We start from the raw sequence: 14210 nt of genomic DNA on the forward strand, positions 1-14210 counted from the left end.
TTTCATTAATTCGTCCCTGTGGCTAGACTTTATTAAGCTGGCTGTTGTAATCATTGTTGAATTTAAAAGTTATCTGAAGCAATCAAAAGTTTGATGTCCTATGTAGACTGTGGTGGCACAAAAGGTTGGCCAAATACGGCATTCATACACACACATTTCACTCTGTCTGAAATCTGCCACTTAAGAACAGTACGCACAAGGGACTGCTGCTGAGCTGAGGCAAATCACTTTGATCTTAATTCTCACACACACACACACTCACGCTCTTTTGCAATGTGTAAAGTTTGCTGCACTGCTCCAGGCTACGGCCTTTTGTTCGAACCGATTAACCTTTTTATCCACATCAAAGGAAAGGTTGTGTCTTTTTCCAGGGGGGGTCAGGGATGCTGGAGGTTATTTTGTGTGCAAGTTTATTTGTATTTTGCTGGTGCTTAAGCCTGTGTGTGTGTTTACCCCCAAGTGAGCGAGCTCTGAATGGCCTTATGCTGCTTTGACTCCCCGCTGTGTGCTAAGAGACTTTCTTCTCCCATCAGTAAGGAGCAGAAGACTGGGGGGAGATGTGCATGAGGGGGGAAAAGAGTGCTAGAAAAATAGAAAGTGTGGAAGACAGAGATGAAGGTTGGTTGAAGGTGTGCATAGCTTTGCTGAAAAGTGGAAAAGGTTTTTGGAGATTGATGAAAAGAGCTTGTGTTAAGAGGAAATGCTTGAAATGTCAACAGCTGGATATAAATAGCTGTATTAGTGACTTGATTAACTGGCAGAGTCCAGCTGTGTATGTGAGAAGGTTTGTCCTGCATGCTGTTGCAGGAGTGAAACATGCACATGATACCTGTTAGGTTATGACACAATTAAAGCTTCATTTAATGTCCTAGAGATAATGCACCTACGATGGCATGATTACAGCTATGAAGAGGCACAAACACAGTCCAGTCAGATGCACACTATTGTCAGCGTGGTTTCAGCAGATATTATATTTTCTTTTATTACACACAAACAATATATTGGCTCTGAATATTCTCCCTTTATTGGCCAGTATTTGCCAAAGTTTCAGGCAGGACCATTAGTATTTAATTAATATTAAGATAAGGATTTTTTATCTTCATCTGTGAATGAATTTTGAATAATTATGCCTAAGCAAATCATTGTGCTGGTTTGAAAAAGTAGCCACCACTTCGTAACAAATTGTTAAAATTCCTTGGTTTTACATGGACTAAAGGCTTCCTGCAGGATCTTGGAGTGTTTTTTTTTTTATTTTCTTTTTATTTGGAAAAGCAAGGTATTACACTTGCCATTACATTTTTGCATAGAGAGCATTACAGACCTTCTGAGATTCACCTTAAGTTCTTAATCCATTAACTCTTTGTCTCCTTCCTGCAGGAAGTTGGGACGACATTTGCTACAAGTCCAAAAGTCTTTCAGCATATGCTTTCCTTTTTTGTGTTTTTAAACACTCAGCCATAGCAACACAAGAATAATAGAACTGAGGGAGGACAGGTGTCCTGTGAATTTCCAGAGGTCAGAGATCATACATTATAGATCATATATCCAAGTATGGTAAAAGTGTGTTATCACGTGTGTTAGGTAGGTTCAGATAAAACCAGATCTATAGGTTTTTATATTCTCAGTCCATTTAGACCAGATCAAATAAAACTGTTCCTTTTTTACTCTGAGGGAGAATGACAGTTTTTTCATTGTGTATATTCAGTTTAAAATTATGATCCATTCCTTAGTGTTGAGTGGTTCCTTGTAATTCCTTGTCATTACAACTCAAATTTTAAATAGCACAGATTTTGGCCAATAATCTCATGTTGTAGTTTGTTTAAGCATTTATTATGGCAACATAACATGTTTGGTGTCAGGCTCCTACTTAATCACTTCTTGCAGATTTTTACATACAGAATTTAAAGAGTGATTAGATAACAGCTTAAACCCCCAGTCGGAGCCAACAGGTGGATGCTGGGCTGGAGGCAGGCTGGAAGCGAGAGCACAGTGCTGATCGAGGGCAGCAGGCGATTGCAGAGCAGAGGAAGAGACTGGAAATCTTGCAGCTTAAAGGGGAAATATTTTACTCTTTTAAGACAAGTTTATATTGTTCTCAGAGGTCCCTAAAACATGCCTGTGAAGTTTGTTGCGGAAAAAAACACTCAGAACGAGACATTTCTGAGTCTGTGTCTTTAAATGTTAAAGAGCTGTCTGACTCCACCCCTGACCACACCCCTCTCAGAAAATGGATGTGGCACTCCTGATGTTACAATGTTACAGACACTTATATCCAAAGTTTAGGACCTGACTGGGCTTCGAACCATCAGTCTCAGCAATAGTAAGCAGGGTAGCCCATTGAGCTATCCAGTATCTCAGCTGACAGCCGACAGGAGGATCAGTAGAGGATGGCCGAACTTTCCTCCAAGCGGGGAGGGCCAGCCAAACCTGGGGGTGGGTACTAACTCCCCACGTCATGAGGGTAAAATCTGAGAATGGCTTAATTTTCTGAAAGGTGGAGAAAGAGAGGGTGGAAGAGAATGGATTTTTCAGGTTCTTGAGGGGATTGTGGACAGGGCAGGGACACATATTTTACATTCATGATATGTTTATAGATCTCTTCATAATATTTTTCAATAATTCCACAATTTCACAAGATATGAAAGTGATTGGCACCATTGGCCACCGCAAAGTCTCCAACAGGCATCACCACTGCCTTGATGGTTTTAGAGTGTTTTTTTTTTTATGGGAATTTGTACCCATTAACTCTGTAGAGCATTTATGAGGTCAGACACTGATGTTGGTTGAGAAGGTCTAGCTCACAATCTCCGTTCCAGTTCATCTCAAAGGTGCTTGATGAGGTTGAGGTCAGGGATCTGTGCGGGCCACCAAGCTCATCAAACCACGTCTTCAAAGTCCTTGCTTTGTGCACAGGGCACAGTCGTGTTGGAATAGCAAAGGCCCTTCCCCAAACTGTTGCCACAAAGTTGGAATCATAGCACGATCCAAAATATTTTGGTATGCTGAAGCATTAAGATGGGTCTTCACTGGGCCCAGCCCAGACTCTGAACAGCCCCATATCATTATCCCTCCTCAACCAAACTTCACAGTTGGCACATTGCAGTCAGGCAGGTAGTTCTCCCGACATCTGCCAAAGCCAGACTCTCCCATCTGACTGCCAATTAGAGAAGCATGATTCGTCACTCCACAGAACATGTTTGTGCTGTACACCACTCCATTTGACACTTGGCATTGGTCTTGGTGATGTGAGGCTTTCATGCAGCTGCTCAGCCGTTGAAACCCATTCCATGACTTTCATGCACTATACTCCTATGACCCCGCTATTTTACATGGTCTTCTGCTTCATGGCTGAGTTGCTGTTGTTCCTAAATGCTTCCACTTTCTAATAATATCACTATCAAATTTCACCAACTGTCTAAATAAAAGGTAGCATATTTGATAATGGCAAAAATGCAATATCCTGGATTCCTACTTATTTTATTTCTTTCAGTATTTCTAGTACATCAAGTCAGTGAAATATGATTTTGGGGCAAACCAAATCAATTCCTTGATAATTTTCTTCACACCAAAGGGATAAATGTTATTAAATTCACAATATAATGATCAGTCTACTCTGCAAACATACATAGCTGAGTTTTAATCCAAACTACTGATCAGTGTGCTTCACTCAAGAGTGCAAAATTTTGGTGTGATGAAGTCATGGTAAAACGGAGCAGCTTGCTAGCTGAAAGGTAGATTACTAGGGACTTTTCAATACAGAGTACATTTACCTCAATATCGTTGCTAAGTTTTCCTTAAAATCAAATTTAAAAAATTAAGCAAGCAACAAGTCTGCATGGCTGTATAGCCCAGCTTCAGCCCCTGCTTTTGACATGTGCAAACCCACTTCAAAAACACTGAGCTATCACTTTAATATCTTTTCATAGCTATATATGTCCTTCTTTTTCTTTGAATGAATTGATAACTTCTTCAAGTTGTGTCTTCTGACAATGATCTCCATATTTCCTCCTCTGTCTTTATTTTCACAGCATTTCCGTGAGCACCTGGACAAGCTGTTTGCCCAGGGCATTGGGATGTTAGACCTAGCTCTGACTGAGGCCTTCAATCTTCTTAGTGATGTAAGTATTGTCCTGACATAAAAGCACAAACTTAGGCACAGTGAAATGCACTCACATACACAAAAAGAGGCTGCATAGAATTAATTAGCAAGCTGTCATTAATGCTAAATTAACAGGAAAAAATAAGTAAACAAGGCGCTTAATGGCTCAGGTTAGTGGTTCAACATCTCCGTATTATAAGCAGTAATTAATCAAGCACACATGTAGACAAACTCATTTACCCTCCCTCTCTTTATGCGTTGATGTTTTTACGTCATATTAATCAGTGTTGACTTTATTTGCACGTCTCCATCTTGCTCAATGACTTCCTTTTTTAAACTAAAGCTGGATACACGCTTGTCAATTTTCATACCTTTAGAATTGGAAAACCTGGGAAACAACAGACATAAGAAAGTTTCACATTTGAAGTTTGTTTTATTATAATCCCACTGATGTAATCTGAAGAAAAAAATATATGGGGGACGACTAATGTTGTCAGCTGGCTGTCCTGATGTGTCAAAAAACAAGAAAAATATTATTGTATGTTTTTCATGAGACTTTATAAAGATACTTGTGTTGTTACCAAAAGAAAATCACAAGCTCGTCCTGTGAAATATTCCAGTTGGATTGGGGCACAGGTGTGCTTATGTTTGCTAGAATTTTTCCAATTTTTCTGAGCTGTAAAGTTACACAACATCCAATCAGTGGCACTTCCTGGTCAGAACTGGGAAGCATCTAAAATTGTCTCTTGTATAGCCCGCCTTGGTGAAGCCCTCTGAACATAGTCTGCATGCTTGTTTGTTACTGTTCCTTTAGCTTTTACAATACAGTTATCTTTGATAACTGTAAAGTGAGTTACACAAGGGAATTGAATACTGTAATGGACAGTAGAAAGCTGTACTTTTTAGAAAAGGCTTAAATGATATAGGCTTTTTTTGTATATCTTTGCTCAGCGTTTTTTTTTTTGCTTAAACTTTCTTCTTTCCCTCTCACTCCTTCCATCTCCAGTTCAACGAGACTGGGAGAGGCAGCGAGTGCAGCCAGGCGATCATGTTGGTGACAGATGGGGCAGTGGACACATACGATGCCATCTTTGCCAAGTATAACTGGCCAGAGAGGAAGGTAGTGTATTTAAAACACAAACTCAGACATAACATAATTGTACCATTTAGCACCTTTAAATGGACTAATGTCCTCTTGTTGCTATAAATAACTTTTTGTAAAAGTACAGAGCGCCCAAATATGTAGAATTACATTCAGCATTTTTACATGATATTTAAAAATGTCATTTTACTGTTTCAGTCTGACTAAAACTGGACATTTAAAATACATGTTTACATGTTATTCTGACAGAATTTGAGTCAAACTAAGTTGGACTTACACACCCAAAAAATGCAGTCTTGTGTGAAGTTATTTTGCATGAATTCACCTCACTCAGCCCAAACCAGCCCAGGCATTTTGAGCACACTCCTTTAATCACACGCCAGCCTTGACGTAGAAGTTGAACAGTATGTGTGGGTGAAAGCTATTAAGAAAAAGAAATCAAAGGTGTAATCCAAGCAATTGCTAAAGAAACAAAATACATATTTTTGGACAGACAAGGAGATACAACCTGTCTGCTGCATGCTAACTTGATTTAAGATAGTTTGGTATATGATGTAATAGGTCAACCAGAAGACGGTCTAACAGAAGCTTACTTAAAGTCCTTGTAAAGGCAAATCCAAACTTTATGTCTCAACACACTAAATATGTTGGAATATGGTTGCTGTAAACATGTTAATACATATAGATCTACAGACCACCCTGTCATATTTGTCTCAAAGACCATCCAGCATCATGAAGTGCTTTAATGCGGACTCTTTCATTTTCAGTGAGCTCTCCACGTTTTACCATTTTGAACAGGAATGAGGAACTGAATTCAACCAAATTTGAGCCGGCTCACTGGGCTTCTCTGAGAAGTCAGAAATTAATCAAATGTAACATTCAACCAGTAAAACTAATTTTTCTCTTCAGGAATGCAAGTAAATAACTATAATTTGACATATTTATCAAGAAATAATAATGTGCTTTACTGTTTTTACTGCTCTGTCATTATTTAAAAGCCTCATTCATACACGGAGCACAGAGCAGCAAAATAATAACTATTTAAAATGGCGTTAAGGTAACTTGGCTGTTTGAGAGGAACAATTTCCACCACCCTCCCTCAGCCGGCTTAATCTAGCTGGATGTTACATGCACTGGAGGAAAATACTGTAAGCCAGTTATCCCTGTCATATTGACTGAATCTATGCTGAGCCATATCAGTAGCTAGCTCCGATAGCTACAGTAACATTGGGACTTACATTACGTTTTTCTTCCTGTAAATGATGATAAATATGAATAATTTTAAGTTTAATACAATTATTATTGCGTCCCTGGTCTTGAGACACAGCGGAAAAGACGCCAGCTTCGCTCAATTGATTGTCGGCAGTCCCGTTCAGTTGAGAAATATCTTTGCTCGATAACTTCTCCTCATGGAAGTGGATGACGTAAATGGTGTGCCACGCTGAACTGAAATTGAATTGGAGAACTGAATTTGAATTAAATTAACTGAAATTGAACTTTATATTTTCTTATTTAGAGTTGAATGCTCAAGTTAATGAAATACAATTTCAAAGCAAAGAAATTCAGTTTTAAAGCAAAAAAATTCCATTTCAAAGCACATAAATTCAATTTCAAAGCAAATAAATTCAATTTCAAAACATTAAATTCAAATTCAAATAATGCTATTCAACTTCAATATCATCATTCAAATTCAGTTTCTAGTGGCACAAATCTCAGCCCATGAAGGGACTTCAAGAGACATGAGCTTTTATTTGTTATGCATTTTTATATCTCCTACTTATTTGGGATTAGTTGGGCCTGGTACGTATAATAACTAAACATTTTGTCAACTTAAATAGTTTTCAAATAATCTGATGTCCACATATGAGGACTGTAGTGGCTATTTGTTATCAAAAAAAGGTTTCAACAAAAGGGACTAATTTTAACAAACGGCCACGATGCACCGGTCCAGTTGGGTTGTACGCGGGCTATAAGAAAGTTCAATTTTTAATGTTTCTGTAATTTACTCAGATCAAACAAAGGTTCACAAACATTTCATGCCACGTCTCACTGACCTGGTAAAAAACCTGTATCCCCTTCCAGGTGCATGTACCCCAATGACACACCCTCTACCTATATGGGAATCCTGTCAAATCACTGCCTGGCACAGTGCCTATTGCCCCCTGGTGTTTACAAAGAAAAACAAAACAAAACAAAACAAATTTATCATCAACAATAACCTGGTGAGATAGCTCCAACAAGGACAATGGGTCTATTTATTTTCTAACACTGGAAAGACACAATTTTGTATCACAATATGGGCAATTCTACCAAACTGGTGCAAAAATGGAGTTGGAAATATCCTGACTTTGTATGCCTGCATATTGCTAGCACTTGTACACTTTTCTAAAAAGAATAAAAATTAAAAATCCACTAAAATGTTGCATTGTATTTAAACATTTAATCCCCTACATTTTTTGTATTTCAAATTTGTCACTACTGAAACAAAAAGTTCTATGAGAAAATAGAAAAAGCTTTTGTGATTTTCTCAATTCTATGTGTAGAATATGTGCATATATTTTGAAATTATCCAGTTATTTCCAACTTTTTATTAAACATTTTTAAGTATTATTTTTTGGAAATTTCTCAATTTCAACCTTTTTTAAGCTTAAATGTATTTGAACTGATTTCAAAGTTAAGCATTCATTATAAATAAATAAACAAGTTTCAGTTATGAAATTTTAAGAGTTTTGTACCTTTAGTTTTTTTTTGTCTGGAGAGGCATCCAGATAGCATGCATTTGGTTAGAAGGGCGGCCATCTGGAATGGATATTGATAACTTTAATGTGCTTTTGTGGTCACAAGATAGCAGACAGAGTGTCAATAAAATTTGGCTAATAGGTCTAAGTTTAACAAAATTATGAGTAATAGTGCAGGGAGTGTAATGTCCTCATTTTAAAAATTGTAGACTGTAGAAAAATACGAACAATCTCAAGGTTGTAAGACCATCTCCAGAGATCTTGAAAGTCCTTTGTCCACTGTGCGTAATATAGGAATCAAGAAGTTTATAACCCATGGAACTGTGGCTAATCTCCCTGGACGTGGACAGAAGAGAAAAATTGACAAAAGCATGAAACGCATTATAGTTGGAATGGTGGATAAACATCCTCAATCAACTTCCACACAAATTCAGGCTGTCCTGCCTCTGGCACTAGGTGCCTTGGCTGTGTGCAAGGAATCATGAAATCTGGAGACTATCAAAAGATTTTGGGCCACAATGTAGGGCCTAGTGTCAGAAAGCTGGGCCTGTGTCAGAGGTCATGGGTGTTCCAGCAGGACAACGACCTGAAACATACCTCAAAAAACATCAAGATATGGTTGGAGACAAAGCGCTAGAGAGTTCTGAAGTGGCCAGCAATGAGTCCGGATTTAAATCCCATTGAACACCTATGAAGAGATTTCAAAATTGCTGTTGCAAGAAGCACCCTTCAAATCTGAGAGACCTGGAGTAGTTTGCAAAAGAAGAGTGGTCCAAACTTCCAGTTGAGAGGTGTAAGAAGCTTTTTGATGGTTATAGGAAGTGATTGATTTCAGTTATTTTTCCAAGGGTGTGCAACCAAATATTAAGTTGAGGGTGCTAACAACACTTTGTCCGGCTCATTTTTTGAGTTTTGTGTAAAATTATGTCAATTTTGTCTTTTTTCTTCAGATTTTTTGTGTTGTTCCAATGCACATAAAGGCAAAAAACACATGTATACCAAAAACATTTGTAATTACAACAATTCCTGGGAGAAATGGTGTATTTTCTGGAAAAATTCCAGGGGTGCCAATACTTTCATCCATGACTGTACATCTCCTGGGGAAGTACTGCTCTTTCGGCTGAATCTGACCGCAGGGTTGAAAGGGAAAATTTTTCTGTGTTTTCCATCAGGATGCCCTGTTTTGCTGGTACTTTTCAGAGCCTGGTTTTGCCTGATATTAGTGCTTTTGGAGAGTTGTTAGAGACAGTTTTTGACAAGAACAAGGTATCGAGCGGGCTCACTATGTGGTCCATTCAGAGGGCTTTAAGACAGAGTTAAGTAGGGCCCTGTCTCTGAGGACCGAGCTGTCTTTCTGCTGTCCTGTGAGGTAATTGCTGTGCTCTTCTGACAGGCCATGAAATGAAATGGGAGGGAGTGAGGGAGATGTAGGGGAAGAAAAGGGTTATTTTTGGGTCATTTTCTTCTGTAAAAGAAAGCCCACAGGGTTTTTTTTACCCTTAAAAGGTTGTGGATGGAAATGCTATACAAAAGGCAATGCTAGCTGCATACAGCTTCAACACATAAAGGAGATAAATGCATATGAGTGGAGCAGTAAGGGCACCAAGAAGTACAAACGTTCCCTGGAGATATGAATTATTAGGCAGTTTAAATCTTGAATTTGTGTGAGTTTATGTTTCCTCGCATTTATAAAGGCACCAATTTTTCACCGTAAGTGCCGCGCTTGTGTTGTCATGTGTTTCTGTGTTTGTGGCCCCTGTTGAAAGCTTGCACACACACCCCCCACCCCTTTTTCTCACTCCTGCCTCAAGGCCGAACAGCAGTGAGGGAAAAGGGGACAAGGCTGGTGGATAGTTCCATTTAGAAGAAGTCCCGCTGATAATAGAAGTCCTCGGTCTCTGTCACTCTCCAGTCCCTGTCTCTCTCTTTCCTTCTCTGCACGTTTGTAATGGCTTCCCTCCAACCAGCATCAGCGTCATCACATTATAGCATCACACTGATAACGCATGCATGCTGGAGAATAACTTAATGCAAATTAGTAGCTATGCAGATTTGTTCCAGAAAGCTATACAGTGATTATATCATTAGAATAAGGAAAGCATCGCCAAGAAACAAGGGAGTCTGCAGATGAAAAGTCTAAAATCATCTAAAAACTTCAAATACAATCCGTAATGACTTTCTCTTTCATGTAAGACCAGTCATTATCCTCAAAGTGATATTACCACATTGTTCTGATAATTTCTAAAGCTTTAGGAGTTTTTTTCATTTGTCTTAACTTTTGTACCATGACCTCCAAAAGCATAATGCACTTAATAAAATTCAAAACAAAGGACTGACTTCTTGAACTCTCTTAACACATTTTGGCGCTTTACTCAGTTGAAATGATTTTCCTCTTTTCTAGTGTAGCTGAAGGCTGTGCTTTTATTTATCTGGATAATTGAGCTTTTAAAACAATGAATACATCATGCACGTATTATCACACCATACTGGCATCTGAAATTTCACATGTACATAACGGTGAACACAAATAAGCCTATTTTTAAATGCTTGCATCTGCAAACACGCTGCAAAAAAAACAGACTAATCCCAGCACAAACACATCCACTCAAACACATATGGGCTACACTTCTGGCATGCTGTGCATGAATTATGGGTAATGATACTCCTCCCACCATGATGTCTAGTTGCGTTCACATTCAGTGTCAGTCATGATTCATCACTGTCCTTCCTCATGCTAGTTTGAAGATACAGTTAAGTCTACATTGTGGTTGCAGGAATATTACAGAAGTATTGTTTTACAGTGGTTTTGTTTGGGTGTCTAATGTCATCTCAGTGCTTTATTTCCACAATCTTCTTTAGGTTTCTGTTTGCTTGGGAGAACAATTAAAGGAGTTAAACACATCTGATCTAAATGTACTATACAGGAATATTTCTCAAGACTTAGGCACCCTTATCAACACAAGAGTGGACAAAAATGCTTTCTTTATGCAAATGTCTGTTCATAGCTACAACCCAAAACAATTACTTTGTTTAAACTTTGTTTAGTACAAAAAATCTTTGGTTTTAATTTCTAATTATTATTTTTTCTTTTGTCTTTATAGTGCCATAATTTTTTTTAAAAATTCAACTGACATTACTGCAGCACAGATATTTGTAAAGCCCGGGTTGTCCTGAGAAAATGGATGTTTAGAGCTTGAATGTGCACCACAGGGTTGATGTTTTACAAGCCTTTTAAGACAAGTAGTCCAGGTGACAATGGTTAAAAAATGGCATAGGGCTCAGAGGGTTAAACAATGTTTGCACTAAAGCTTTAATATGGAGCTTACCACATCTTAAAGTGCCTGATCAGCAATAGAAGCTTGACTTATTTTTGATGTGATTCCTTTTTTTTTTTTTTTTTTTTTGTATATTTTCTTTTTAAAAACTTTTTTTGGCTGATGTTTGCTGCCAGGACTCTCTTGTAAAAGAGATTATATATCTAATGGGAATATTCCTGCTAAAAAAAGGAAAAACATAAATAAGTTAAAAATGTGCAGTCCCTCCAACACAGACAGGCTGACCATTTGCTGTCAGTAGTGAGGCCAAATTCCTTCAACCACCTGAGAGTACAGCCTCCTGGACAGTCTGATCTCCTAACAGATTGTCCGTGCTTGGCTCATGGACCTGCCTCGGGGACAAAAATATGTGATGTGCCATCACTTTGTTTGGAAAAGAAAAACTGGATGCTGTTTTGCGAGATGGCACAGATTCATACCAATTAAATTGCTGTGAATATACACTGTGAAAGTTTTCAGCCATGCTACAGCCCAGTGCACCTCAGTATCTTTCTCTGACTTTGTCAGCCAAATAAAATCAATTTATTTTCTGGGGTAAAGCCAAAAGAAAGTTTACAGCATCCCGTGAAACTTTAATCATTTGGAGAGTCACTTCTAATTGTGTTGCACAGTATGATTTATTTGGTTTGTTTGAAAAATAAATAAGTGCCTGAGTGATAGTGCAGTGTAGATAGTGTTAAAAGAACAGAATCACTGCACGCACCAGGGCTGATGTAGGAGTTTGACTGCAGGCCGCCTGGCAAAGACAAAGGGAAGCTAGACAACCTGGATACTGATGGAAGATGCACTATTTGGTCTGTCCTTGTTGACTCAGGCTTACCTTGAACCTGAAAGTATAGTAAAGTTGAAGGGGGATACATGTACCTTTCTTGGCAGGAGGAGATTGATATGTACATCATGCATGTACGTACACCCTTGCCCTTGCCTGCTTGTGTGTTCTACTTTTTGCTCTGCAAATGTACTTTAATCATTGCTGTGCATCATGTAGCCAAGTGTATTCATTTGCCAGCATTTTCTCTGTTCTCTATAAAGCAAAAGGTTTATCAAGTCTGCCTGGAGATACGAGAAACTATCATACAATGTAGCACAGCAATGTTTGGAGGAGAAAATAACATATGGTTTGTTTGAAATATCAGAGTTTGAAGACAGACTGGCCATACAGTTGTTTTGTGAAAATCAGATCACTTCTGTGTGGCCAAATATGCTCTCTACATAGGTACAGCTGGTTGTACCTCAGTAACTAAGATCAATCCAATGCGCTTCTGTAAATGTAGACGTGAAAAATAATAAGATCCATCATCTTGCCATCCAAATAATCTCACTGTCAAGTTGTTGTGCAGAACTCTTGCTAGGATGGAGGCAGCTGGTAAACATTGCAAATCTGCGCCGCCAGTCTGACACACTTCAATCACTCTGTTTTTGAAGTCGTCATTGTGTTATGTGGTTTTGCTATGATGAAGAAGGCACTTTGATATCCGATTTAAGCAGTTAGACGTCAGAGCCGCGACGCATCAGCAAAAATCTAATTGGATATGCATTTGAAAATCACCCCCAAATATGGAATGGATTTACAAAAATCACATTTCATGTGTGTTTGTGCCATCCAGAATTTCAGCAATCTGAGGATGCCAAAATTCTGGCTTTACGAGGATGGTCCTCTGATCCTAACATACATTGTTAGAGGTACTCAGTGAGTCAAATCCTCTTAGTCAATACTTCAACCTGGGAATCAAAAAACGGCCCAGACACCATTTTCTCCCTTGGATCTTTGCCAGCATCACTAATAATTCCTCCCCAGTCACAGATATGCCAAATTGATATCTAGATAATATGTGATTAGAGAATAAAGCAAGTGATTAGAAATGATTGATTCTGAATATTTGCAAAGACTCATGAGAGTTTGGCCTGTAATCATTAAGAAGTTGTGGGTCATCTGCTTTTAGTAGAACTGAAAAAGAGTTTAAGATAAGAAATGCCATTAAAGCAGAAGATGGATTGGAGTGATTTGTTAATGGGGAAGAAATAAAATGAGCTGATAACTTCAGAAAGTGTTGCACAAGGTTATCAAGGTCTGCTGGTTTTCTTATGACCACTGAAGTCGTTTCTTTTAACCTGAGTGGATTTATACTAATTATGATTCTTACCTCCTCCATATCAGGGTCTAAAATTAAAGAATAGAAAACTAAGTCTACACTCCAGTAATATTTATTTAATTCTAACCCAGTGCAGTGCAGTTTTTCTTGTTTAAATCAATGGAAAGTGTTACAATCAGGGCATTTGCAGTAAAAAAGGTTTGTTTACTGTGTAAGTTTGCCTGAAATTGGACTTTTGAAATACATGTGAGTATGTTTGCCCATTTGCTCAGTTGAATTTCTCTAATTATGACTACTTATAAAAAGAGGGCTGGTCTTGACCGCACTTTCTGTTGTCTTATTCATAAATACCCATTATTGATCCACCATGAGCACATGAGCACCATTTAGCAAAGTTTCAGTGACAAAGAGAAAAACTCTTTTAAACAGGCAAAAAAGATCGAGCTCAACCACACTCATGTTTAAAAGCCGTCTGCCAAAGCTGTGCTGGGGTTGTAAAAGAACAGTGAAAGATGCAGATGAAGATATTGGACATGCAGAAAGAAGATTGAGATGCAAAAAAAGAGAAGAGGAATGCAGAGCAATAATAATGAATAACATAAATTCATGGCTGCCCTGGCCATAAATCCATACATCTAAACACAGCAAAATCAGCAGTTTTAATCTAACTCCCACAGTGTTAAATTTAAAGCTTTTATGAGTTTATATAATTCTCACAGGAGTTAAAATAACATTTTGGTGTGTTGATATTTTAACACTCTTATAGTGTTATTTTTTAACATCCACAGTGTTATTTTTTAACACATTTAAATGTACTTTTTAACACAATAATGTGCTATTTCC

General features: G+C 38.1%; 1 protein-coding gene across 4 annotated transcripts in view; it reads left to right on the forward strand.

The window, feature by feature from the left end:
- cacna2d3a (calcium channel, voltage-dependent, alpha 2/delta subunit 3a) overlaps positions 1-14210 on the forward strand; it is a 213339-nt gene that overhangs the window by 104241 nt on the left and 94888 nt on the right. For all 4 annotated transcript variants that reach the window (XR_005992575.1, XM_041799783.1, XM_041799785.1 and 1 more), the window contains exons 9-10: positions 4029-4118; positions 5106-5219. Coding sequence is in view for 3 of the 4 variants with exons in the window: in XM_041799783.1 (XP_041655717.1) it covers positions 4029-4118; positions 5106-5219 (204 nt within the window). In the remaining variant the exon portion in view is untranslated. The remainder of the gene's footprint in view (positions 1-4028; positions 4119-5105; positions 5220-14210) is intronic.

The sequence above is a fragment of the Cheilinus undulatus genome, linkage group 11 (assembly GCF_018320785.1).
Source record: "Cheilinus undulatus linkage group 11, ASM1832078v1, whole genome shotgun sequence".
NCBI lineage: Eukaryota > Metazoa > Chordata > Actinopteri > Labriformes > Labridae > Cheilinus > Cheilinus undulatus.